Source organism: Manis pentadactyla, chromosome 15, assembly GCF_030020395.1.
Source record: "Manis pentadactyla isolate mManPen7 chromosome 15, mManPen7.hap1, whole genome shotgun sequence".
NCBI classification, from domain to species: domain Eukaryota; kingdom Metazoa; phylum Chordata; class Mammalia; order Pholidota; family Manidae; genus Manis; species Manis pentadactyla.
This window is the reverse complement of record NC_080033.1, coordinates 489567-515090: the sequence shown is the minus strand read 5'-3', so window position 1 is coordinate 515090 and position 25524 is coordinate 489567. Positions and strand designations below refer to the sequence as shown.

The 25524-nt window shown below is 49.3% G+C and overlaps 2 protein-coding genes across 14 annotated transcripts in view; one reads left to right on the top strand and one right to left on the bottom strand.

Moving 5' to 3' along the window:
• The window catches only part of ATF5 (activating transcription factor 5), a 73215-nt gene that overhangs the window by 5345 nt on the left and 42346 nt on the right, over positions 1-25524 (top strand). The window lies entirely within an intron of this gene.
• The window catches only part of VRK3 (VRK serine/threonine kinase 3), a 32635-nt gene continuing 16215 nt past the window's right edge, over positions 9105-25524 (bottom strand). For 6 of the 13 annotated variants that reach the window (XM_057493277.1, XM_036885978.2, XM_057493273.1 and 3 more), the window contains 7 exons: positions 25403-25508; positions 23768-23860; positions 21297-21429; positions 19291-19411; positions 13301-13359; positions 11557-11744; positions 9105-9445 (listed from right to left, as the gene is read on the bottom strand). In XM_057493277.1, coding sequence (XP_057349260.1) covers positions 11557-11744; positions 13301-13359; positions 19291-19411; positions 21297-21429; positions 23768-23860; positions 25403-25508 — 700 coding nt within the window. In that variant the 3' untranslated portion in view covers positions 9105-9445. The other 7 variants (XM_036885980.2, XM_036885985.2, XM_036885979.2 and 4 more) reach the window with 6 other exon arrangements.

Below are 25524 nucleotides of genomic sequence, written 5' to 3'. Positions count from 1 at the left end.
ATGGATGAACTTTGAGGATATTCTGTTAAGTGAAATATGCCAGTCACAAAAAGCCAGTGTATGATTCCACTTAAATGAGGTACTGTTCCAAGTCCTTAAGGTTCATCCAAAAGTGGAATTCCTGGGTCATAAAGTAATTTTTTGAGGAAGCAATAAACTTTTCTATAGCAGTTGCACCATAAAATATTCCCATCTATAGTGTACCAGGGTTCCAATTTTTCACCAATCTCCCAACATCTACTTTTTTAAAGTAGCCATCCTGGGTGTGAGGTAGATACCTAAAATTTTTAATTCATAAGAGAATCAAGGGGTATATTAAAACATGTTGTTTAATATGATTTAACAAAGGCCAAAGAGGCTTTAAGAAGACTGATTTTCTCACGTAAATTTTCAAGCTGGGAGGTGGGGCAGGACTGCCCTGCCTGCTGAGGTTATCTATGCACCCAGGTTCCTTTTATTTTGTTCTGTGACTCAGCCCAGTGGTCCTTGAACTTGAGTGTGTATCAGAATACCCAGTATGGTTTTTTGAAACAGATTAATAGTCCCCACATCCGAGAATTTCTGTCTTGGATGGGAGATTTGAAGTGGATGGGATGAGAATTTGCCTTTCTCACAAATTCCCAGCAGGCACAATCTAGGCTTGTTTACCGTTCCCTATGCAGGAAAACTACTTTTGCCTTCCCTCTGCTTGGCCTGCAAATCTTAGGGTTTTCCCAATTAAAACAGTGCCCTGCACAGAGAAGACAAGCAGTGACTCCATAGCATCTTACTATGCTGATGGACAGTGACTGTAATGGGGTATGTGGGGGGGACTTGATAATGGGGGGAATCTAGTAACCACAATGTTGCCCATGTAATTGTATATCGATACCAAAAGAGAAAAAACAGTGCCCTGCACATCTGCACTTGGTGGCCTTGAATAGGTGTGTCTTCGCCTCTCTGAGCCCAGGCTCCTTATCTGGAAGTCACGAATGGCGACGAAAGACCCTAGAGGCAGCACAACGTGGAGCAAAAAGCAAACCTATCATCTGGCGGCGCTGTCTTGTCAGGATTCCACCGCCTTGTGGCTCCCGTGCCCCGCCATGAACGGTGCTGCTCGGTCTGACTCACTGTCCGCGGTAGGCTGAATAATGACCCCCTAAGATATGCGGGTCCTAATCCCTGAAACCTGTGAATGTTTATTTCTACAGCACGAAGGACTTTGCCCATGTGATTAAATTAAGCATTTTGAGTTGGGGAGCTTATCCTCGGTGCTCCCGGTGGCCCTAAATGTAACCACAAGCATCCTTATAAAAGGGGAGCAGAGGGATATTTGAACACAGAAAAGGCCACAGGACAGAGAAGCAGATGAAAGCAGTCAGAGAGAGAAGATGCTACACCCTCAGTTTTGAAGGTGGAGGAAGGGGCCAAGAGGAAAGAGCTGTGGCTCTAGAAGTTGGAAAAGTCAAGGAGATGGAGCCTCCCTAGGGAGCAGGTTTTAAATTTAAACAGAGGCTTAAAAGAGCACAGACATATTCTCTTATAAAGTTCTGGAGTCCAAAAATCCAAACTGAGTCTCATGGGGATAAAACCAAGGTGTCAGCAGGGTTGGTTCCTTCCGAACCTTCTGGGGGCGAAGCTGTCCCTTGGGTCTTGCAGTTTCTGCTGGCTTATATCACTACCATCTCCTCTGTGGTCACAGATCTTTCTACCCCTCTGGGCAGATCTCCCCTCTGCCTCTCTTAGAAACTTGTGATGACATTTTGGTTCCACCTAGAGAATCTCTCCATCCCAAGATCCTTAACATAATCTCACCCACAAAGTCTCTTCTGCATGCTAGGTCACATATTCACAGGGTTTAGAACGAGGACGCCTTTGGGGGCTTATTTGGCCTGTCACATATGCTGTCTTCTTGAGTCCTCTGCCTGGAATATAGCATTTTCTCTGATTCTGTCTGTGGGAGAGAGAGGAACTCTCAGCCCTACCCCTCGCCATTCCCCCATCTCTCCATGGGCAATGTTGCATTGCTGTGGTCCTAGATGTCCTGTCCCTGTACCTGGTCTGAGCTCCTTCCAGTCCTCAGCCCCCAGGACCATAGCCAAGATGCTGCGTGGAGCCTGGGAAAGTCAGGTACTGACTCTGCACCTGCAGGCCCCCAGCACATGTACCTAAGCTCAGCAGGTGAATTCACCTTCCTCCTCTGACTGCACGGAGCAGCTCCAGGATGCCAGGGTTCACGGGCTGTAAGGGGTACAGGATGCAGCTCTCCCCAGCCCAGCTCAGCCTCATGGGCAGGTTACTGGTGACACAGATCAGGTGCAGAGAAGCCCTTCCCAAGACCGGAAGGGATGACTCTTGCTGTGCAGAATGAGTCAGAGGCTGGGGGCAGCTCTCCTAGGTCTTCTACAACAGGTGATTGGGCTCTGCAGGGGCACTGAATATTTTCCTCATTATAAGCAAATTCTCCTCCTTATAAACACTTTAAATAGCTCCTGTTGCCCCAGGAATAATAAAGCAAATCCCTCATGTGGTATTCAAGATATGTACGGTCCCTCTCAACATTAGCCTATGAGGCTGGTTTCAAATGCTTAGCATGTAAGTGTGCACACACACACAAATGGGTATCCTCACCCCATATGGACACACAGGTAGAAAACACACACTCAAAGATACACACAGTTTGACACCCCCACAAGCTTACACACACACACATTTGGGTGTTATTCGTTTCAAGTACTGGGGTAGGCTCTCCACCCAGCTCTTCTCCCTGGGCAGAGTTGTATCCCGGCAGCTGGAGCTGATTTTCAGGCCAAGGAGACCCAAAGGCAATGATGTCTCCCAGAGGGGAGGGAGAATAGGGTTTCTCTCTTCCACTCAACACTTCCTGCCCTTTGGTGACTCCCTGACCCTCAGCACCCCACTATGTGTGAATGCCATGTGGTCCTGGAGCCCTGGAATCCTGCCAGTGGCTTGCCTTCCCACCCCATTCTTTCTGACCACATACTGGAAAAGCAAGAATAGCTTACTTGATTAGAAAAAAGGGAAGTTTGTGGAGTCTGTTTTGCAGTTCTGTAGAAATTACAATCTGACTGTCTTGCCTGAGGGTTTCACTATGAATTCAGCGAGACCAAGAAATGACAATGGAACATACTTGGGGTAAAAGGGTTTATACCTGGCTTTATTCTCCTGAGGGTAGATCGAACACTAGAATCACATCGGCACCCAGCAGTCTTGCAGGTCTGTAATCCACCTCCATCTCTGCCTCCGCCCAGAGCACTCCGCAGAGCTCTTTATGTAGTGACTCAGGCAGTAACAGCTCATTGCCTACGGGCATGGAAACATTAGCCTAGCAGCAGGCCAATTACATCATCAAGTAGTTTAGGGTCAGGCGAGGATCCTGGCCATAGGAACTTCCATTTTCCCTACACTGACTCAAACCAAGGCAAAGCAGAGTGACTGAGTCAGATACAGAGGTCCCAGTGTCCCCTCTGCACAGAGCCTGCTCCTGAGGCCCTTCTGCAGCTGCAGAAGCAGGATGAGCAGGAGATGCAGTGACCTTGGGTGGACATCCACGGGTTGGAGAACATGCTATGCAAATGCTGTATGGTGTCCTGTGGTGTCCACCTGGGCCATCTAGTTAAAAGTGGTGTCAGCTCATTTTTGGAAGACAAATGGTTGAGAAGTAAAGTAGGAACTGGGTACAGATTAATAGGAACTGGTACTTTCTCCGTGTGGATTCTGGCTGTGTGTATCCCATTTCCTTTCATATATTTGTGATAAAGTCAGCAATTTTCCTGGTCACCAACTTCCCCACCTAGACACCCTGGGCCCACTGCAGGTGGAATACCATGGTTATACCAAGATTGCTGCGCCCTGGTCTGTAGAATTGACAGAACCAGGCAGGTGGGCGCCATCTCCCAAGAGAGGGAAACAGTGGCTTTCTGCTCCACAGCCTGAGGAGGGCAACAGTCTGTTCTGGAGTCCCCCAAGACCACTTTGAGGTTTGATGACTGTGGATAAAGTGAAGGTTCCTGTGACCAGGATTCTCACCTGGCCCTGGTTGGCTAGCTTGCTACGCACGTGTGGGCAATATGTCATTATTGGCTCTATATAAAGAGCTCCGCCCAGTGCTCTGGGCAACACGGTGGCAGGGCTGCTGTGGCTGCAGCAGAGCAGAGGCTGGAGTGGTGGCAGCGCCGAGGACAGAGCCTGAGATGGTTGCAGAGGCAGAGAGGCCCAGAGGCAGAGATGGGCTTGCTGCATGCAGACTCGCTCTGAGTGGATGGGATTCTAGTGATGGACCTGCCACCATGGGAATAAAGTTGGGTATAACCCTTTCACCCCAAGAATGTTCCACTGTCCTTTCTTTGGTCTCATTGAATCCATGGTGAACTTGCCTGAGGCTAAACCCATCGGCAAGGCAATAAATGACTCACTGGAAGGAACTCAGAAACTGTTACATTCACGGTTCATTATAGCAAAAGGATACAGATTAAAACCTTCACAGGGAAAAGGTGCCCAGGGACCAGGCACGAGCTTCCAGGTGTCTCTCCCACTGGGGTTATGTGGATGGCACTTACTTCTCCCACTGCTGTGGACTGAACTGTGTGCCCCCCAGATTCATGCTGAAGCCCTAACTCCCAGTGTGACTGTATTTGGAGCCAGGGACAAGGAGGTAATTAAGTTAAATAGGGCCAGAGGGCTGGGTCCTGATGCTATAGGATTAGTGCCCTTATAAGAAGGAACACCAGAGGTTTCTCCCTCTGTCACATGGGACACGGTGGGAAGAGGATGGTCCTCTGAAATTCAGGAAGCAGGCCCTCACCTGGTCGGCATCTTGATCTTGGACTTGTAGTTTCCAGAACTGTGAGAAAATAAACTTCTGCTTAAGCGCCCCAGCCTGTGGTATTTTATGGCAGCCCCAAAATGGCTAATAAACCAAGCAACACCGTGTGGCCACACAAAGGGAGTGCTCCCAACCAAGGACGCTCACCTGGGCCCTGGTGTCTAGGGTTTCCTCTCAGTGGGGGCCTGTGATGGGTTGAACAGCTCCCAATACCTGCGAAGGTGACCTTATTTGGAAATAAGGTCTTTGCAGTTGACTAAGTTAAGGTGAGGTCATTATGTTGGGCCTTGATCCAGTAGGACCTGTGTCCTTATAAAGAAAGGACATTTGGATACAGAGACAGACACGTACTGAAGGAAGATGACGTGATGATGTCACTGACGAGCCAGGGAGCTGGGAACAGATTCTCTCCCTCCGGGCCTCAAAAGGAACGAACTCTGCCGACACCTCGGTCTCTGACTCCAGCCTCCAGAACTGGGAGACGACACATTTCTGTTGTTTTGTGCCACCCAGTGTGTGGCTCTGTTATGGCAATAGTGGCAACCCCAGGAAATGAATACGGGGTCAGTCACACAGGCAGAGAGCACCTGGGCGGCTGGCCTCAGTTACTCTGTCTCCAGTCCCTCCAGAAGTCAAGTGGGCCTTCAAAGGTTTAAGTTTTATTTAAAGAAAGAAAGTGCACACTCAGGGAAAGCGGAGTGTGGGCTACTTCAGAGAGGCACGCTGAAAGATTGGGAAAAGTTTAAGGTTACGTCCTTAGAAACTGCGGGCAACCTCAGAGAGAGGAGCGCACCGAAAGATTTAGGGTCTGGGGTTTTATAGGATGAGGATTTTCAGGGAAGTGACAAAGGGCCAGGTGCGGACCTGCCAAATGGTCCCAGAATGTTCATCTTTGATAAGACATTAAGTTTCTTATCACAAGAAATTTACTGCATTGATTCCTTTCCAGGATATCAGCTTCTGTCTGGAAGCATATCAGTCAAGTCTGTCTGCCCTGTCTCCAAGGTGGGCTGAGCCACTGTCCGTTTGATTAAAAGGCAATCTTAGCTTTAAGATAGAATTTTTCCTGCATAAGCAGGTGCTAAAGTAAATCTTACAATGGTATGTGCTAATTGACACAGTGAAGACATAGGCTATGCTGAGATACTTTTTCTTATCTGGGGAGTATTCAAACTTCCAGGCCAAGTTGCTTTTTATTTTTAACTGGTCAACTCTTTTGAGTCCCTTCTAGTGGGCCTACTGGCCTTTTTTTCTTTCCACCCCGCTCGTCTCTATTTTCCTGCCAACACAACTGGCATCTGGAGTTGGGGGGTGGAGGGCAGTCTTGTAGGACGGAGCCCTGAACCTGGGGATCTGGTGCTGTGCATCGGGATTGAGTTGAGTTCTCCGACACCCTGCTGGTGTTTGAGAATTGCTTGGTGCTGTGTGGGGGACAACTTCCCCGCCCCCAATACCCACACACATTAGAATCGGTCCAGGAACCTGGAAGGAGTTAAGTACACCCATCGAGAGCTTTTTCTTCAGAACTAAAATATACTTTGAGTGCTTCGAGTAAATATACTGAGGATTTCTGGACTTCATTTGTTAGAGAGAGCTAACAAAGGGGGTTTGAATCAGAGAGGGAGCTGAAGAATACAGAATGGCAACAAATTATAAAAATCCTTTCATCACTCAGCTCAAACAATATAAAGGCTAAGTGAGAAAACAGTTTCCAGACAATGACTTCAGTGTCGACAGAAATGCCCTCCAAGGCTATTTGTGCAACATTATGTAATGGGCCAGGCGGCCAGAGCCTTCCTTAGAATCATTCATCCTGCACTTCCACTCCAAATAAACATGGTCTACACCTTTCACAAGCATCCATCAAAATTTGTAATATCACCATCAAAGGCAGTAATTTTTTTCCCATTAGCTTCCAACTAATTAAAAGCAAGCTAACAGTCCCGAAAAAGGAGTTGCTTATGCCAAGCCCCACATCACCCAACCGCTTAATTAATTACAGGTTCAGCTCTCTCAGAAATGGAATTGTAAACCAGTTGATCAGGAATTTCCTGGTCAGCACTGTAAGATAAATTCTAGCCGAAATAAGCAGGCAAAGCGAGGCAACAAAGGGCCAGGTAATTTATTTGAATACCCCCGGGTGAGGTTCTGTGGCCTTCTTGTCACAGGCCAGAGAAGTCACACCCGGTCAGGGAGGTGGGGGCTTATAAGGGATTCAGAGGGGGAGGAGTGGGCAAGCTATCCTAGGGGGTGTGGAGAGGTATGATTGGCTAAAGGTGACATGATAGACAACTAGAAACTTTTTTCCTTCCAAGAGGGAGGAGGCTGACATCCGGGTCTTAGTTGGCACATCAGGATGGAATTCAGGGAGAGCTGTCCCCTTTCCATATACGGCACGGACTTTGGGGTCTGGTCTGTTCTCCCCCTATGGCATCTCTCTGTTCTGTTTGCATGTCCTTGTTTTTCCTTTCTCCAGCCTAACAAGCACTAGTGAGGCAATCTGCCTGACAGACCCCTGCCATCCCCTAAAAGAAAGCGACTTTGTAATAACCAACCTGCTTTTTTGCCTAGAACTTCCTTGTTTCTGTTCTCTCCTGCCTATAGTTTTTCATTTTGTGCAGCTCATCAGAGCTCCTTTCTGTTTGCTTCACTGGATGCTGCACAATTCATGAATCATTGAACAGAGCCATTAAAATCTTTGAAGTTCACCCGGTTGGACTTTGTTTTTTAGCATCAGTAAGATAGTCTCTGCAAACATTTGCTATTGTTTCTGACATCGCAGCTAGAAGGGATTTGCTTGTAACAGTCTTAGAAGCAAGACTTTTTCACAAGAAAAATATCTCCCAAGCCAAGGGGAATGATTTGCTCTTCCCAGCCACCTCTGGGGCCTCCTGGGGGCTGTACCACGTACGTGCATTTACTGAAAGCTCAGAGGTGTTTTCCAGTAAAAAACTGCAAAAAAAATCCACGGCCAGCACCACAAATGTCTGATTAAGTCTGAACCAGGATTTCATTTCGGGGCAGAGGCAGGGTGGAGGGGCCTGGGAACAGGTATGGGAGTCATTCCTGCACCCCCAGGGGCCATGCGATTCTGTCTAAGGCCAAGGGTAACACCCTCCTCTTTCAGAGGTGGGGGGGATGAGCTGCCAGAACACACAAGGTCAAGAACCTGGGCTCTGGGGGCAAGACAAAGGCGGGTTCAGACACAGAGGGTGGTTGTCCACTCTCTCCCTGCTCTGCCTGGACAGGCGAATCTCCTGTTGTCGCACAGCACTGGGCCCCAGCTGGCTTTGCCCGCTCAGAGCTGAGGATGGCGGACAGAGGGCCTGCTGGGACCTCGGGGTGATTGATGGACCAGGGGGTCTTATGGGAGGGGAAGACATGGGCACTGTGACCAAGGTCTTATCTGATTTGGGGCCCTGAAGGCCAGGTGACGTCCATTTATTTGTGGACTCATGAGCAAAGGGATGTGAGCAGGAGGTTTTCACTCTAAGGAATATCCCCTTCTGGAAAGGGTTACATGCACCCTGCTTTCAACCGGGAAATGATCCTCAGTCCACTAAACTGCTTCTGCCTCACCTGTGTTGGCAAGACTCTGGGGGTCTCCGAGAAGTCTCTCCCCAGCCTGGCCTGATTTTTCCATTGGGAAGTAAGGTGGGTGATAACTCAAGATACTCATGACCAAGAGGCGCGTTTATCTCCTCCTCTTTGGAATTCCTCACCTGTGCTGCCGGCCAGGCTGCCTTTGAACTCTCGCCTCAGGCCCTCCCTTCCTCCAACCACTGTCCCACAGCTGCAGGCGAGACCCATACTCCCAGAGGGGCAGGTGCTGCAACGGCCGCCTCCCGGTCTGTGTCCAGGCTCTCCCCAGAGGCACTCCCTACTCTGTCCCAGCCTTTGCTCCAGAGCGCTGAGCATACCCTGAGACCATCTCATTTAATACCTCCTCCTTGCACTTGGCGGTCGGCTCCCTAAATTCAAGGCCCTTGGTGGGGATCCTTGCGGCAGCACGGTGCACGTCACACAGCCTGCACTCAATAAATGCCTGCCTGCTGAGTATTTGTTGAGTGAAGGGAAGTGTGAAGGTATGGAAGAGAGGAAGGGTAAGTGGATGGGAGAATGGGTGGATGGAGGGATGGGTGGGCATCTACATGAAAGTTTGGAGGGATGAATGAAGAGTGAACAGTTGGGTGAAAGGTCGAAGGAATAGAAAGATGGGAAAAAAGAAGCTAAATGTCTCCAAAAGGAATGCTTTCTGTAGACACTTGATTCACCAGGCTCCAATGAAACAATTTATTACCAAAGCACAGTGGTGCCCAAGGTAGGAAGGGTCCCCACTGAGGGGGGCAGCTCAACCCCGACCTTGACTTGGGGGTCTTCTCTGTCCACAACCCCAGCAGCTGTCTGAAAGATCAGGATGGTGGAGAGATGGGAGTTCACATTATTTGGAACCCTAACTGCCAGGTTCCCTGATGCTTGTAGAGGCAGCTAAGCAGTATTGCCTGAAGAAGCGGCAGGGATGCACATTCAGAGGTCTTTCTAGAAGCTAATCGTGATTCTACAGCAGGTTTGAGTCACATTTCTTCTTTCGTTTTGATTCTGTCTATTTCAAACAGTGAGCTGAAAATTGTAGAAGACAATAAAAATAGCTGTTAGTGTCTTACTCATTCAGGGAGCAGCCTTTAGGCCCCTACTATGTGACAGGCACTTTCTAGGGACTGGAAATACTACCATGAACAAGAGAACACATAAACCTTTGCTGGGCTTACAATGTGGAGGAGAGGGATGGACACATTTCCCTCCAGATGGGGACAGGTCTGTGCACAAAACAGGTGATGTGATAGGAGAGGATGTGGGGAGGCTTCAGGGCCTGAGAGCCAATAATGAGAAGGAGCCAGCCAGGCAAAAATGAAGGGAAAAGTACTCTAGACCATGGGAATGTCAAGTGCAAAGGTCCTGAGGTGGGATCCAGCTTGGCCTTGTCTAGAACCTGAAGGGAGGCTGGTGTGGTGGACACACAGTAGACCAGCCATGCTGGCCAAGGCAAGTGGCTGCCGTGAAGCAGAGGTGAGATGATTTTCAAGATACTTCAAGGCCACAGGGCTTCTTAAATAGAATCTGCTCATTCAGTTCCTAACGAAGAGACAAACCTGCCACTGAGTAAAATTACAGTGATCCTGAAAGGGTTTGGCAGGTTTGGAGCTTGAAACTTTCCCTTGTGCTGGTCAAACAGGGAGGCCAGTGATGCAGGGAACCCAGACAGACGAGACCCCACCAGTGGGTGACTGACAAGTGATTACACTGTGGGCCACCGCCAGGTCCCGGGAAAAGGATTTGACAACACCTGGAGGGAAAGGGGAGGGGTTGGGCACGTGAGGGGACCCAGAGGTCACTTGGACAGCTGGAGGGACAGGAGAGGGGCAAGCTGGGTGGAGAAGGTCATGCCTGCATGGTGGGAGTGTCCGTGGTTAAGGCAGAAAGCCTCCTACACTACAGAAAACCCAAAACACCTGGCCTTTTGGGAGCATTCAGCACCTTGTAAAGAGCTTTACACACGTTATCTCCTGTTTTCAGCCCTGGGATGGGGAGTGAAGGTCCCAGGAATGAAGAAGCACTTGCAGTCAAGGGGCCAATAGGAAGAAGCTACGACAGGAGACAAGCCGCCACCCCAGTGGACGTTGCTCTTATGCACTTGGCTCTGGCCTCTTCAAGCACGACACCGGTGACATTAGGGATGGATGATTCTCTGTGGTGGGTGGCCTGTGTCTTCCTTGTGCAAAGTGGAGCAGCACCATGGCCTCTAACCACTAGGTGTCAGGGACACCCTCTCACTGGTTGTGATAAAGAAAAATGTCTGTCACGTGCCCCCTGCAGGCAACACTGCCTTCACTTGAGGACCCGAGTTAGACAAACACTGGGCTTGGATTCCAGCCAGCCACCATGACAGAAACCACAACTCCACGGCAGGGAGGGGCTTAGGGCAGCTTCTTGGCAGGCGCGCCCACGTAGCCTTGCCACACTTAACTGTAAGGTGGATTTACTGTAGCTGTACGGGAGCTAACGGGAGCGCAGACAGGTAAGGCCATGGTGCACAGCAATCTAGTTAACTTTTCCAAAATACAACTCCATCCACAGACACACGGCACACCAGCGTGAGGCCTGGCACACAGTGCTGTCTGTCATGAAAACTGGGGAAACCAAGTGAATGCCTGGCCACTGGCTACACAGAGTGTCCATCCCCGCGTGGGAATATGGTGCTGCCATAAACTAGACTGTGGGGCGATCTGTGCTGACAGGATGGGGCTGCAAGATAAACTGGAAGATCAAAGGGCAAGGTGGGCGCAGGGCACAGAGCCAGTGAGTTTCTGGGTGTGGGTGATGGGGTGCGGGACAAAGGAAAGGTAGAGGGGCAGTAGGATGGAGAGATGATAAGGGACAGAGGAAGACGGGGACAGATGACCTCTCAATGCTATTTTCCAGGCCCTAAATCCAGGCATGCCTAAAGCTTCCCCATGGAATTTTCTAGCTACAAGAGCCAATCAACTCCCCTGTTCCCTAAAGCCAATTTGAGCTGGGTGCCTGATACTTGCAATTTCTGGGAACTGGGAGGTTCAAGAACCCTGTGGAAAAATCCAGCATCTAACTGGGAAGTTGGCCCCTGGAGTAAATATCAAATGGCATCTAGGAAGCAGGGCTGGGGGTGGGCTCAAACTGTTCCCACCGGCACCCACCTACAGCACCCTCTGGAGGTCCACGGGGTCGTAGGTGGACACGCGCAGATCCTGAAGCACGGCTCCCAGCCTGCTCCTCAGCGTGGCGTAGGGCGGCTTCTCCTCGTACGTGAGGGCCATCACCACCTTCAGGTACTCCTGCAGGGTCTCTGTGGCCAACAGCCCCACCACAGGAGAGGCCTCAGAGCCTGGGGGCCATGCCCGGGGGGGGGTCTTGACTGACCAAGGTGCCCCTCTTCTCAGTGCCTCCCCTGTACCTGGCACTGCTTAGGCACTTTGATCAAAAACATTTTGTGAGGGAGAACATCAAACACGCAACAGTAGAAGGGGATCATGAACCCCACGGTACCCGTCACCCGGTTTCACCAGGAAGGACCAACTACAGCCAGTCCTGCGTCACTGAAACTGCTGCCACTTCCCTCCCCCGTGTTGCTGAAAGCGGAGCCCAGCTTGTGTCATTTCACCTGTGTGACTATTCAGTGTGTCTCCCGCAGGAAAATGGGGGCCAGCAAACTTTTGCTGTGAAGTGCCATAGAGTAAGTATTTTCGGCTTTCCGGGCCAGGGGCGGGGGTGAGTAGCCGGCGTCTGCGGGGCCAGGACTCAGCGGTTCTTGCACAGCAGCAGCCACCCAGCACATGAAAGCGAAGGCGCCAGGCTGGGTGCCAAGACAAGCTGATGTATGGGCGCTGCAGCTTGAATTTCAGAGGAAGTTTCACAGCCCCGCAGGCGGGGCTATTATCGGCCCCATTTTACGCCCGGGGAAGCTGAGGTTCAGAGGGGGCTCATCCACCCACTGCAAGTTCCCTGGCTGTGCGCGCAGGTCTAACCACAGAACCCGGGGCTGGTCTCCGTCCCCAGGGGTGCCGGCACCGCCCCCAGCGCCACCTCCTGGTGACCCGCTGAGGATCTACCAGCGGCAGTAAATTCCCCGGGTGCTCTTCTTTGAGCGAGAACCCCAAGGGACAGTGACTTGAGCAGCAGAGCCATGATTTGAACCCAGGGATTTCAGGTAATTAAAAAATAAGCCCTTACATAGTTGGAGGGGGGCAGATTATCCATTTCTGTCTTTCTGCCTTGTGTTTACAGAACAATGTAGAAGTTCTACAGAAGGGACACTGAAAAAACAAAACCCCCAAACAAAGAAGAGCCTAAATCCGCAGTAATCGGGAGTGGCCTTAAAAATGACGGGTTAGCCAAATCATGCACAGTGTGCCGCTGTTCAGACAGGCTGGGTTGCATCTTCTGAGTAACACCGCAGAACGGCCCTAAGTCTTAATTACTGACAACAGCAAAGTACTGACTACAACATATGTAGGGTGAGCCTATTTTTTTTTAATAGTAACAGTTTTGCAAAAACAATGGCTCTGTAAAACAAAACCATGTGAGCATGTTTTCTGTTTATCTGTTAGCTACACACCCAGAGCAAGTGGGAGACTGCGGCGACTGGCCACAGCCCCTCCCACCCCTGTATGCTCCCCCGCTTTGCGATGCCTTTTGCTGCTTCTCCCCACATGAGGTGGAGTCCGGGCCGGCCTTGTGACTTGTTGGGATGTGTGTGAGCGTGTGTGTCATTATTGTTGGGAGACACTTCTGAATTTTGGGGTGGAAGATTTCTGTTTTTCTACAATGGGCACCTATGCACATGCAATTTGGCAACCTCAAAGAACGATGAGAGGGAGGTGTACAGAGACCACGCCGGGTCCCACCACGGCCCCGCCCATTCCCTCCCCCTTGAGGACATACCTGAGGGACTGATCCAGCGACTGCACTGTCCCACCAGGGCCTCCGGGTTGTCAAGAAACCTGACAGGGCAGAGGTACATGCAAAAGGCCTTTAAGGGAAGGGAGAGCAGGCTTTTAAAACAAAATGTCTGGTAAATGTGCAGTGGATTCTTGTTATTTGCAGCAGTTATGGTCAATAGTTTTGCCACGAACACTGAATTAGCAAATTCTGGACCATGCTTTTAGGAGAAACATAGCATTAGTTTCTTGTGAGCCTCCAGTCACAAGGTTTTCATTAACTGATCTGTACAACAGTTTGTTTGATGTGTGTTTTGTGTTTAAAGACATCTCGTTTAACATAAGGTTGACTGACTGACACTGCCTAACAGCACTATAAACTGTATCTGAAGGAGCTCGTCTAACACGTATTTTCTCTATAAGGTGTGTTGCAGCCTTACTGTGCTTGGGATCCCGAGGCAGCACCTCAGCACTACGCGTAGGGCTGCTGTAAACAGCAAAATGACCAAAAAAAAATGTCTACACAAATTTGGAAAATGTGGCACTGAACAGTCCATATAAAGGACAATTGTTTGTAGTGCAAGAGCTGCAATGAGAAGGCAGAGTCCGTGGCTCGACCTCAGCTGAGACCATATGCATCAGGCCATTCAAAATTTTCTCCTCTCCATGTGTGTCTGAGAATGACCTTGAAAACATTGTGAGTATTGACTTTGGGGTTACAAATACAACTTTGTGAATAGGCAAATGTACAAATACACCATCTAAATAATGAGGATGGACTATTCATATATATATTTACACATACACTCCTCTTGGACCACTCAGGAAAAACGAAATGTGTCCACTTCCTTTGTTCCATCCTGCGAGTCCCAGCCCACTGTATCTTCTCTGGCCTGAACCACCAGGCAGCTACCCACTGTCCACCTGTCAGGCAGGAAGCCAGAGAGAAGCCGGAGGAGAGGTCAGGCTGACCACAGAGAGGTCGGGACTCAGATAGCTTCCGCCAATGAGAAAATCCCCAGCAGGAGGAGTGAAAAATCACAGAGAAATTCCATAAGCTAGAGACCAACTGGGCATGTTCCCGGGGTGTCCTAAAATGACCTTTCCTCATTATAAAGTCATTAAAATAAATCTGCATTGTGCTTTAGCCCCCCATTGGTGGGCAATCAGGGAGAATTCTGGGAAAGAACATATATAATAAAAATTAGCTTACATCATTGCCAGCCTGCCAATCAACACTTGTTTGCATGACACTATCCCTCCAAAAAATCCCTTGAAACCTCTGTAAAAAGGAACTCTCCTCGAATACTCAGGGCCTGTCTGGCATCAGGGTGGGGCCCACTCTATTACAGAATATAATAACCCTGTTTGCTTTAACTTCCTCGACTTCAGTTTCACTCTGTTGAGCTATCTTGTGTCACTGAACCAAACTGCTCCCTAACACACCCAGTCACGGGTGCTGCCCTCACCTCTCCCCACCACAAACCAGGATCCCCCAAGTCCCATCCCCCAGCTCTCCGACCCTCTCTGCCCCATCCCTGCTCTGTCCATGCCTCTGGGCTCAGCTCAGGCCTCCTCCATTCTCTCTGCACCCCAGCCTCCTGTGCACCCCCCACATAGACCCAGAGTTGACCCTGCTGTCCCAGGCTCGCCAGAGCCTTGGGGCAAATCGCTGGTGCACAAGGTTGCCAGCCCCTCCGGCTCAGTTGCCCTGACCTCCTCCCTTCCATCTCAGGCAAACTCCTGGTCCTCCAACGAGGTTAAGCAGCCATCCACAACCCCCAGACTCTGCACATACTGCTCCCTCTGCCCTGGACGGCCTTTCCCCACCTTGACCTGCTCTCTCCCTGCTGCTAGACATGGCTCAAGGGCTAGTCTCCTGGGAGCCTCCTGCTGACTCCCCCAGACAGAAGAGATCCATCCCTCCTGAGTGCCTGGGGCCACGGATGCCCCACAGCAACTGTCAAGATACATATACAGGAAGAACCAGGTCCTCCCTTTCTGCACAGCCTCAGGCGTGAAGGCACAGAAGGGCTGCCCCATTCGTATGTTGTCAGTTGCGTCAGCACTTCTTCCGCTGTTGGCCGCCTGTGTCTGTGGGACCTCCCTGCCTGCCAGCAGCCTTAGGAGCAGGGACCAAATCCAGCTCTCTCTGTGCTTTCCCAGCAGGGGACCTTGTGCACCAAAAAGCCTTGGGAATCAAACTGTGTCTTATTCATTCATTCCGTCATCAACTAGAATGTATTAAACAGTGAGTATTTGTTGAATGAATGGAAGAAGGCCACGTCCTGGGGAGGGCAGGTTAGGGTTACAGCAAATGTGCATGGCAATATCACCCCCTCGTGGTCCTTTTGGTTCCTGCCTCAAGTCATCCAGTGGCTGGGCTGGGGGAGTCTACAGGTAACCCGGGCACCACCACCACCATTTCCCTGTGGGGCATCTCCTGATCCTCCCTCTGTGGTCATGGTTGGGATCAGGGGCTTTGGGATGAAATGTTTCTCACGCTGAAATAGATATTAAAATGATGACTAGGACCAATTTTATGTATTCTTTACCAGCTTGGTGAATGCAGTCTCTTAGTGAAGCATCTGTCACACTTGTGAAGGGGAAGGTGGGAGAGAGATGGAGAGAGAGACAGTACTGTTCTTAGGAGTCAGAGGAAGCCAGGGGAGGGAGGGCTTGACAAAGCGAAGCCCCAGTGATGGTTTCACTGACGACAGGAGGTGTTCGCAACTCATTCACTTCTGGCGCTCCAGCACTTCCCAGCACTGGGACTGGCACACAGATGCCCACAGGAAAAGGTTATGAATGAATGAATCAAGAGTGCAGGTATGCAATATCCTATCTGCCTAGAAACCTTGTCTCTCCTTGCCTGCTGGGAAACTCCTTTGCTCTCCACAGAACAGGGCAGGCATTTCTTGGGTAGAGGCTCCCAGCGGCCCAAGGCCAGGTCATGTGCCTACCCTTTGCTCCCATAGTGCCCTGGGACTGCCTCTACCCTCATATATGCAGCATCTGCTTCCTGCCTCTGTGTGTCTCCCCCAAGCCCAGGAGCCCTGCAAGGGTGGTGCATGTCTGCCCAACCTGTGTGTCCACACAGAGGCCTAGGCCTGTGAGTGAAGGCTCACACATTCATTCCTTCATCATTCATTCATTCTACAACTATTTCACAGGCTCCCACAACATGCCAAGCACCCTACTTCGAACAACACAATGACGGAGAGAGCTGCTGTGGTCTTTGCCCTTGGCGATTTGACTACAGGTGGCATTGTGGAAGGGTCTGTTTCTGGTGTCCCCTTTACTGGCAGAATCAGCCAGGTCAGCAGCCACAGTCGGGAGACATTTCCCAGCCCCCATGCAGCTTGGGGTGGTCATGTGACCAAGAGGTGCATGTCATTTCCAGTCCTGCCCTTTAAGGGCAACGGGACATGGCAGCACGCGCAGGAGGGTGACGTAGGAAGGTGGTGGAAGCGCCCTGCCATGCTCGGTCCTTCTTTGGGACTATTAGTGGGAGAGAGGTAAACATCTCCCTTTTTTGAGCCACAGCGTTGTGGGATACCCTGGAAGAGCAGCTCAGCCTTACCCCTACCTAAACCAGGGGCGCACGAAGGGGCCACTCAAACTTCAGCCACGCCTGATGCTTTAGCAACTGGGCCATATGCTTCTACGATCCGTGTCACCGATTCTGAGGCTCGTTTTCACCTAGTTTCATTTCAAAAATGGAAAACTACTAAAAAACTAGTTAATAAATGCAAAAATAAATTCCAGTAAAACAGGGAAATGGGCTCATGTTCTGGTGGTTCTGAGACTGGCTTTTGATGCAGAGGTTGCTTATGGCAGCCTGGCAGCCGAGGGCCTCTCTCTGTCTCGCCCTCCTTTAGCAGAGATGTGAGGGTATAGTGGTGATACAGTGAGACATCCATGCCTCTCTGTCCTTCTGGAGGTGATTCACCGGTCACCACTGTCACGAGACCTGCCCTGACTATTCATGAAATCTAAGGAGCAGCATGCCCACATGCTGACAGGCTCACTGGTGAGTACTCAGGTCTCTAATGACACCCTGCCAGTATGACCTCTGACCTGCTGTTTCATGCTTGCTCTCTTTACTGTCTCTCCAACTAAGCTTCAGATTCCCTGAGGGCAGTGATGTTTGTCTTAGTTATTCCTGGGTCCCCAGGGCCCACAACACAGCCTGGTGAGTAGCAGGTGCAAAATAGGTATTTGAAGAGTGGAGGAAGGCTGCACCCAAGTGCCATCAATGATAAGAGCCACCCCTCCAGTGCCACCTGTGACTTGGGCTCATTACCTAATCCCTGTGCCTCAGAGAGCGCTGACTTCAGTCAGGGTTGTTCTCAGGATGACACTGGGAAACACTGGGTGTAGTGCTGGCACAGACAAGATATGATAAACGTTAGCCTTGAACAGGTCAACACATGCAGGCCAATGTGGCAGGGGAAAATCCCTTCTTCTGAGCGTGTACAAGCAAAGAGGCCTGATGCAGTGGGGGTGAGGGAAGGGCTGTCGGGAACGACGAGTAAGCTGAAATTTGAAGGAGAATAAGATTCATTTCAGGACATGGTGCCATTTATGTCAACCACACATCAAACGTGACATATTTTTCAAGGGCACAGATATATCTAAACAAATTTAGAAGCATTCAGAGGTAGGGAACTAACAGTGTAGCTAAGTTCAAAATTGTAGCATTGAAAGAAAGAACACCATGAAATTTATGCAAATTAAATCAATCATATATTGCTCAAGGACACAGAGATTGCCACACTTATGTGAAAGCAGTCATCAGAAACAGTGAACTCGACACACATGTAATGTGCAGATAAAAGTTGAAGATCAAAGTGTTGAGTGAAAAAAGCCAGAAACAGGTGAGAATTAGAGCAAAATTCTGTTTAAGCAAGTCAAACACATATAAGTACCACCACCACCATGCAAGTGTAAGAATACAAATACACTCAAGCAAACATATCAGCAGAACATATATTAACTATCTTGAGGTGGGTGTCCACAGTTGACAGAAGAAATGAAGTGAGGGAGGCTCTACATGAACTAGTGACACTGCACTAAGAACTGAGAAATATGAAGGACTTGGTGCTGTTCACTCAACAGTTGTCCCTCTTCCCACTTTGCACACTTCCTCGGGATCATCTCACCCTCTCCCAGGGCTTCCAGTGACAACTGAGATACCACTGGGGTCTGAATTTCCATCTAGACTTCATTCCTGCACTGCAGACGTGGATAGCTAGCCATCTCCAGGACGGCCTCCTGCCAGCTCTCATCCCCCAAGTCTACACCGGATCTTGAATCCCAACCCATGGACCTGCTGAGCTTGCCTGTGTGCTGTTTGCTGTCCTCCCTGCTGAAGAGCAAAGCCCCCATGAGGCCAGCTGCCCTCTGTCCTTGGTGCTGAACCACACCCCCAGCACTCCCCTTTGCACCCTTGGGCTTGGTACTGAATGTTTAACCTGGAACTAGCAGATCTGGTGGTTTCACACGCGGAGGTGAGGGAGGGGAAGTGTGGCTGTGTTGCCAGATGCTGAGGCAGGGCCCAGACCTAACTGCTCAGGTTGTTTGCGTGTCTGGGAAGAAATAAATGAGTCATGGTGTCCTGCACACAGTGAACAACATTCTCTACAGGCAGGCTGTGTTGGGTGCTGTGTACCTGACTCCCCTGAATCCTTCTGTAGCCCCAAGGTGGGTACTAATCAGATCCCATCTCATGGGGGATACTGAGGCTTGCAGAGGTTAAGCTGCCCACCTGACACCCTGTGGTGTTGGGGCCGGGGTCTGACTCCAGGCAGCATTGCTCCAGAGGCCACACTCATCTGCTGGAATGGATGACAGAGCACACGGCTGAGACCTGCAGGGGCCTTGGCCCTGCTGGACGCCACCTCCCCCTTTCTGTTCCCTGTTGGGTTCTGAGCGTCTGGCCCACTTGCAGGGGCACCAGGCCAGTGCTGGGCTCTGCTGACCCCGACTCACTTCTGTTTCAGCTGCATGATATCCTCAGTGCTGGGAAGGCAGTTTGTCCACGGCAGGATCCCATAGAGCCACTTCAGCAAACAGTAGCCCAGGGTCTGGAGATCGCTGCGGCGGGACGGTCCTGGTTGGGGAGGGAAGGGGGTGGTGGCTCAGTCCCGACACTCCACTCACTGACGTGTCCACCCCATCCTTTCTGTCACACTCAGCCATCCAAACATGTGGGGCCTCGTCTGTCCCTTCCCTCTCACTCACACTCTCTCAGCCATCCCTCAGTCCCCGCTTTCACTAGCTCACTCCCTCATTCACTGTCTTGTGTTCACACACTCAGTTCATTCCATGTGTCCTCACCCTGTGTGCCAGGCCCCACCCCACATTCTTTTTTATTTTATTATTTTTATTTTGGTATCATTAATCTACAATTACATGAAGAACATTATGGTTACTAGGCTCCCCCCTTCACCAAGTCCCCCCCACATACCCCTTCAGTCACTGTCCATCAGCGTAGTAAGATGCTGTAAAATCACTACTTGTCTTCTCTGTGTTGCGCAGCCCTCCCCGTGCCCCCACCCCCCACATTATACGTGCTAATCGTAATGCCCCCTTTCTTTTTCCCTCGCCCTTATCCCTCCCTTCCCACCCATCCTCCCCAGTCCCTTTCCCTTTGGTAACTATTAGTCCATTCTTGGGTTCTGTGATTCTGCTGCTGTTCTGTTCCTTGAATTTTCCTTTGTTCTTATACTCCACAGATGAGTGAAATCATTTGGTACTTGTCTTTCTCTGCCTGGCTTATTTCACTGAGCATAATACCCTCCAGCTCCATCCATGTTGTTGCAAATGGTAGGATCTGTTTTTTTCTTATGGCTGAGTAATATTCCGCTGTGTATATGTACCACATCTTCTTTATCCATTCATCTACTGATGGACACTTAGGTTGCTTCCATATCTTGGCTATTGTAAATAGTGTAGTGATAAACATAGGGGTGCATCTGTCTTTTTCAAAACGGAGTGCTGCATTCTTAGGGTAAATTCCTAGAAGTGGAATCTCTGGGTCAAATGGTATTTCTATTTTGAGCATTTTGAGGAACCTCCATACTGCTTTCCACAATGGTTGAACAAATTTACATTCCCACCAGCACTGTAGGAGGGTTCCCCTTTCTCCGCAACCTCGCCAACATTTGTTGTTGTTTGTCTTTTCGATGATGATGATCCTTACTTCACCCCACATTCTTAAACCCCAGCAAGAGTTGGTTGGATCCAAGCCTTTGAGAGTTTAGCGGGGAGACAGTTATAGTGTGAGATTACCTAAGGCACAGAGGAGCCAGAACGGATGAGGGGGCCCAGGATGGACACTGAACCCAGCCTCAGCAGGAAAGGGCAGAGGAGACTGTGCTGTTTGATTTTTCTTACGTTTCCTAAATCACAGGATATAGACAACAATTCACATAAAATTCAACGAACAATGAGAGCTGACCTTGCCAGACATGCCACCTGATGCTCAGTCGATGAGAAGATGCCGGTAGGCACGTGGTGGCCACGATATTGAGCAATTTGGGCAACAGAAGCTGAGCCTTCCTCAAGGAATCTTCTCAAATTGCTCCCCTCTCATTCTGTACACTGTCCTCAGACATTCTCATTCTTCTCCCAGGCTTCAGCTGACAACTCCTGAGATACAGCCAACATCTGCATCTCCGCCCAGAGACTTCACTTTTGTGCTCCAGACATGGACAGCCAGTTGCTTCCTTGGCAGCCTCTCCTGGGTGACTCCTGGGTAACTTTCACATTTCCAAGTCTACACCGGATTCTGAATCTGAACCATCCGTGGGCCCAGCTGCCGGCTCTCCTTGGTGTTAGACGGCTGTCCCACAATCCCTATGCGCAGGGCCGCTATCCATGGTTCTGAATCCACCATGGCTCCCTTACCGAGAGTGAGTCCAGCGTCTGGCCATCTGCTGTCTGTTATGACAAACATGTCTCCATAGTCCTGAACCCCTCCTCTAGCTTCTTACCACATCCCTTGTGCAGGTCCATGCTAATGAACTCGAGGTCTCCCTCGTGTGGGCTCCTGCTGCCTTCGACGTAAGCCGCGTGTCTGCCGCCTGGGGAATAGCGGAAGGCGAAGCCGTAGCCTCCCAGGACCACCTGTGTGCATGTGGGGAGAATTGCACAGTCTGGAGGTTAGGAGATTGGGCCCTGGAGTCAGAGATTTCAGTCACGGGAACAATGTGAAACAACCAAAACCCAAACAATACAGAAGGGTGTGAAGTGAAAAGAACCCAAACCAACCATCCTTATCACTCCCCTGTCCCCTAACCCCACTGCTTAGAATGAACCACTAACAGTTTCTTATGTGTTGCTTCAAATCATTTTCTTTTAAATCGTCAGTAACTCTGCGTGGATGGTGGGGGGCTCTAGTTTCCCATAGAGGGGTCACTCTTTACCTCCTGCTGGGCACCCAGCTTTTTCATGTTAGTGGTTCAGGGCAGTTAATTCTGAAGCTAGATAAGATCAGGTTCACATGCCACCTCGGCCTTTCAGTGGCCACAGGACCTGCACAAGGTATGAAACTTCTGCATGCTTTGATGTCTCCCATTTGTAAAATGAAGACAATAGTTCCCAGCTTGCAGGGTTGTTATGAGCCTCAGTTTAAAACAAAAAGTGCTTAACCTCTCGACACACACAGTTAACCACATCTGCTTTTTACGTCTGTATCTTATTCTGCCTTATGAGTAGTGGACACTGTTGGTTTTGTCCATGTGAGAACTACATCCTTGTCTTCTTGTCTGTTTGCCACAATTAATTTTATGTGTCAACCTGACTGGGTCATAGGGTGCATAGGGTGTGTTGTTATGGGTGTGTCTGTGAGGGTGTTTCTGAATGAGTTAACATTTATATAGGAAGACTAAATAAAGCAGACTGTCCTCTCTAGTGCGGGTGGGCCTCATCCAATCAGTTGAAGACCTGCATGGAACAGAGAGGCTGAGTGAGAGGAATGTGTCCTGACTGACCAGGGAGCTGGAACTTCAGTCTTCCTGCCTTTGGACTTGAACTGAAATACTGGCTCTTCACCCACCAGCTTTCAGACTGGAACTTGCACCTAGTGTAATCACCTCTCCTAGTTTTCAGGCCTCTGTGATCTAACTGGAAGCACACCATCAGCTCTCCTGGGTCTCTGGCTTGCCAACTGCAGATCGAGGACTCTCAGCCTCCATAATCATGCAAGACAATTCTTTTAATAAACCTCTCTCTGTATGTATGTATATGTGCGCGCGCGCGCACACACACGCGCACACACACACACACACACACACACACACACACACACACACACACACACACACACACACACACACACACACACACACACACACACACACACACACACACACACACACACACACACACACACACACACACACCATTCTGTTGGTTCTGTTTTGCTGGACAGCTCTAATATAGTTCCAGGATTTTCCCCTAGGATCACCCCTCTCTGACTCTCAGTCCATGTGACTGAGGTGAAGCTCACCTGATCTGCTTCCACTGGGGTTGCTGAGGGGATTTAAGGCTGATTTACTGGCAGTGATTTTGTTACCATGAGGGAAGAGAATCTGCCTGGCAACGAGCAATGTGAAAACAAGAAGAGCCAGAGATGGAACAGCCTGCTCCTTAATGACAGGGCTTGAGTTCCTAGATTCAGCCATGCCTGAAATGAGCCAAGTCATGCCTGAAATAACTGGAAACTGATTTTTCCACTCTATGGACCAATACATTACACCCTCCATCCTGCCTTTTTAAGCATTTTTGTTTGTTTGTTTAAGCCATGTTAAACTGGGTTTGTTTCATTTGCAACTGAAAGAATAATTAAAACTTACTTAAAAATATTATTTAATCAGTATCCTACCAGGAGTATATTTTTAAAGTTTTCTCATTTTACTATTATAGTCAGTGCTGTCAGGAACATTTTGCAAATATATCTTTTAACAGTTCAATGAATACATGGATAGGATACATTCCTAAAAGAGGAACTGGTGGATCAAAAATATTTACATTTTAAACTTTGTTATATCCAAATTACCTTGCAAGGGTCGCTTGATTTACCTTTCCAACAGTATATAAAGAATTCCTATTCCTTTACATCTTTATTAGCAACAGATATTATCATTCTTTTAAATTTTATCCACTGAAAAGGTGAAAAATAGAATGTTTTAATTTTCATGTCTATGATTATTAGGGATGTTGAGCATCCATTCATATATTTAACTAACCTACAGATTTCTCTTTTAAGGACTGTTTTTCCTATCCTTTGTCCATTTTTTTTACTAAGTTGCATCTCTCGTATTTATTCAAGGGAACTCTTTATATGTGATAGCAATTCTTTGTCTGCAATAAGCATTGTAAAATGAATGGAGGTTTTGAAACATCTAGATAATAAGATCTTGACCCCAGAAAGTCTCCATGGTGGGCAGAGGTGGGCTATTACCTGGCTCAGGTCCTCTGGATTCACAAAGATATTCTTGGCTGTCACATTTCCATGAACATACTCATTCTCATGGAGGAACTCTAGGGCATCCAGCTGGGGGTAGAAAGAAAGCATCTCCATGAGCAGCATGAATATGCAAAGCCCAGTGTCCTGTTAGGCCTGGGATCATATGGGGCTGCTTGTAACTGGAGGGATGTGGGGGGTGTGAGCCTAATTGAGTGAAGCATTAGGAAGTTCACTCTGACAGCACACCTAAGTGTGAATTCCAATGAGGCTTGTAAAAAATCCAGCATTTGAGCTAATAGTTGGTTTTGCAACTATCTCTTGTACCTCTTTTTTTGTTGTTGTTGACTGCAAACTCAGGAAGGGAAGATACTGGTTACTTATTGCCAAAAAAACCCCCCAGCATCCAAGTACATCAAAGAGGTCTTCTCATTTCTCCTGTAGAGCTTAAGCAACTTAAAATTTTAACTTTAGCCCTGACTTTTCCTCTGAACTCTAGCCTGATGCACTGAACTGCTTAGATGTTGGTTACATCGTGATTACATTGCCAAGCTCCCCTCGACTCCAAGGCTTAACCGTCTACCGAGTTCTGCTTGTGTCACAAACGCTCCGGCCCCATAGTCTAACCCCTCCTCAGGCCTTGTCCTCTTTCACAATGACCTCACTCGGCCTCCATCTCACCCTCTCCCTCCCATCTATCCGCACACAGCCCAAAGAGCCAGTCTGCACTCAGAGCTGGGCCTGCTTCCAATCCTCCCTTGGTTCCTCAGTGCCCTTAGGACAGAGGCCCAGTTCCTCAGCGTGGTGTGCAAGGTCCTGTGTAATCTGGTCCCTGCTGACCTCTTCACATCAACCTCATCTCTTACCCTTTTCCCCTCCACATGTCCCACTGTAGACACAGAGCATGAAGACCTTCAGGACTCACCTAACACATCACTCCTTTGCCACTTCCATCCCTCCAACAATTTAAATTGGGTCCTCTTATTTTCCATCACAGCAAGGAGACATTTCTATTCAGAGCAGTTCCCACAATTTGTGCAACTGTTTAATATCACCCTCTCCCACTAGACATAAAAACCATGTCTGTGCTGTTCCCCCAATGTACTCCCAGCCCCTAGGACAGTGTCAGACACTCAGCATGACCTGGTAAATTTTTAATAAAAGGTTGGATGAAGAACAAATGGCATACGCTGTGTCTCCCATACCAACCTTCACCCTAGCTATACCCTTGACCTGTAATATTCTCCCCATGCATCTCCACTCCCATTCCACCCGACATCTTGGCATTTCCCACTCTTGGCTTAGAAAAACCCCTACCGGGAAGCACAACCCTCAGTTTGAGGCGGGGGCCCATTCCTCCAACTCCCATGGCCTCTTGAAGGCCCTCATGGTAACGCTCATCACTCTGGTTCTAGTGGCATTTTAAACTTTGACTGCTATATCCAAATTACCATCCAAAGGTTGCTCGATGTACCCTGTAACCCTTGTTTTCACCTGTGCCAGCCAATGTGCTAGCCCCAGTGGTCAGCAGAGGCAGGCATAGGTTGAAGTCGTCAATGAACAGATAGACTAATAAACCAGGACCCTGCGTGCCATCCCCTGCATGGTAGCCAGTAACTCTCAGGTACATACCAGCCGGCAGGCTATCTGGAACACAGACCTCACTGATATTACATGCTTCGGGTTGTCATCCAGGGCTGCCTGAAGGCTCCTCCCTAGGATGGGGAACACCAAGAACCTGGAAGACACGAGAA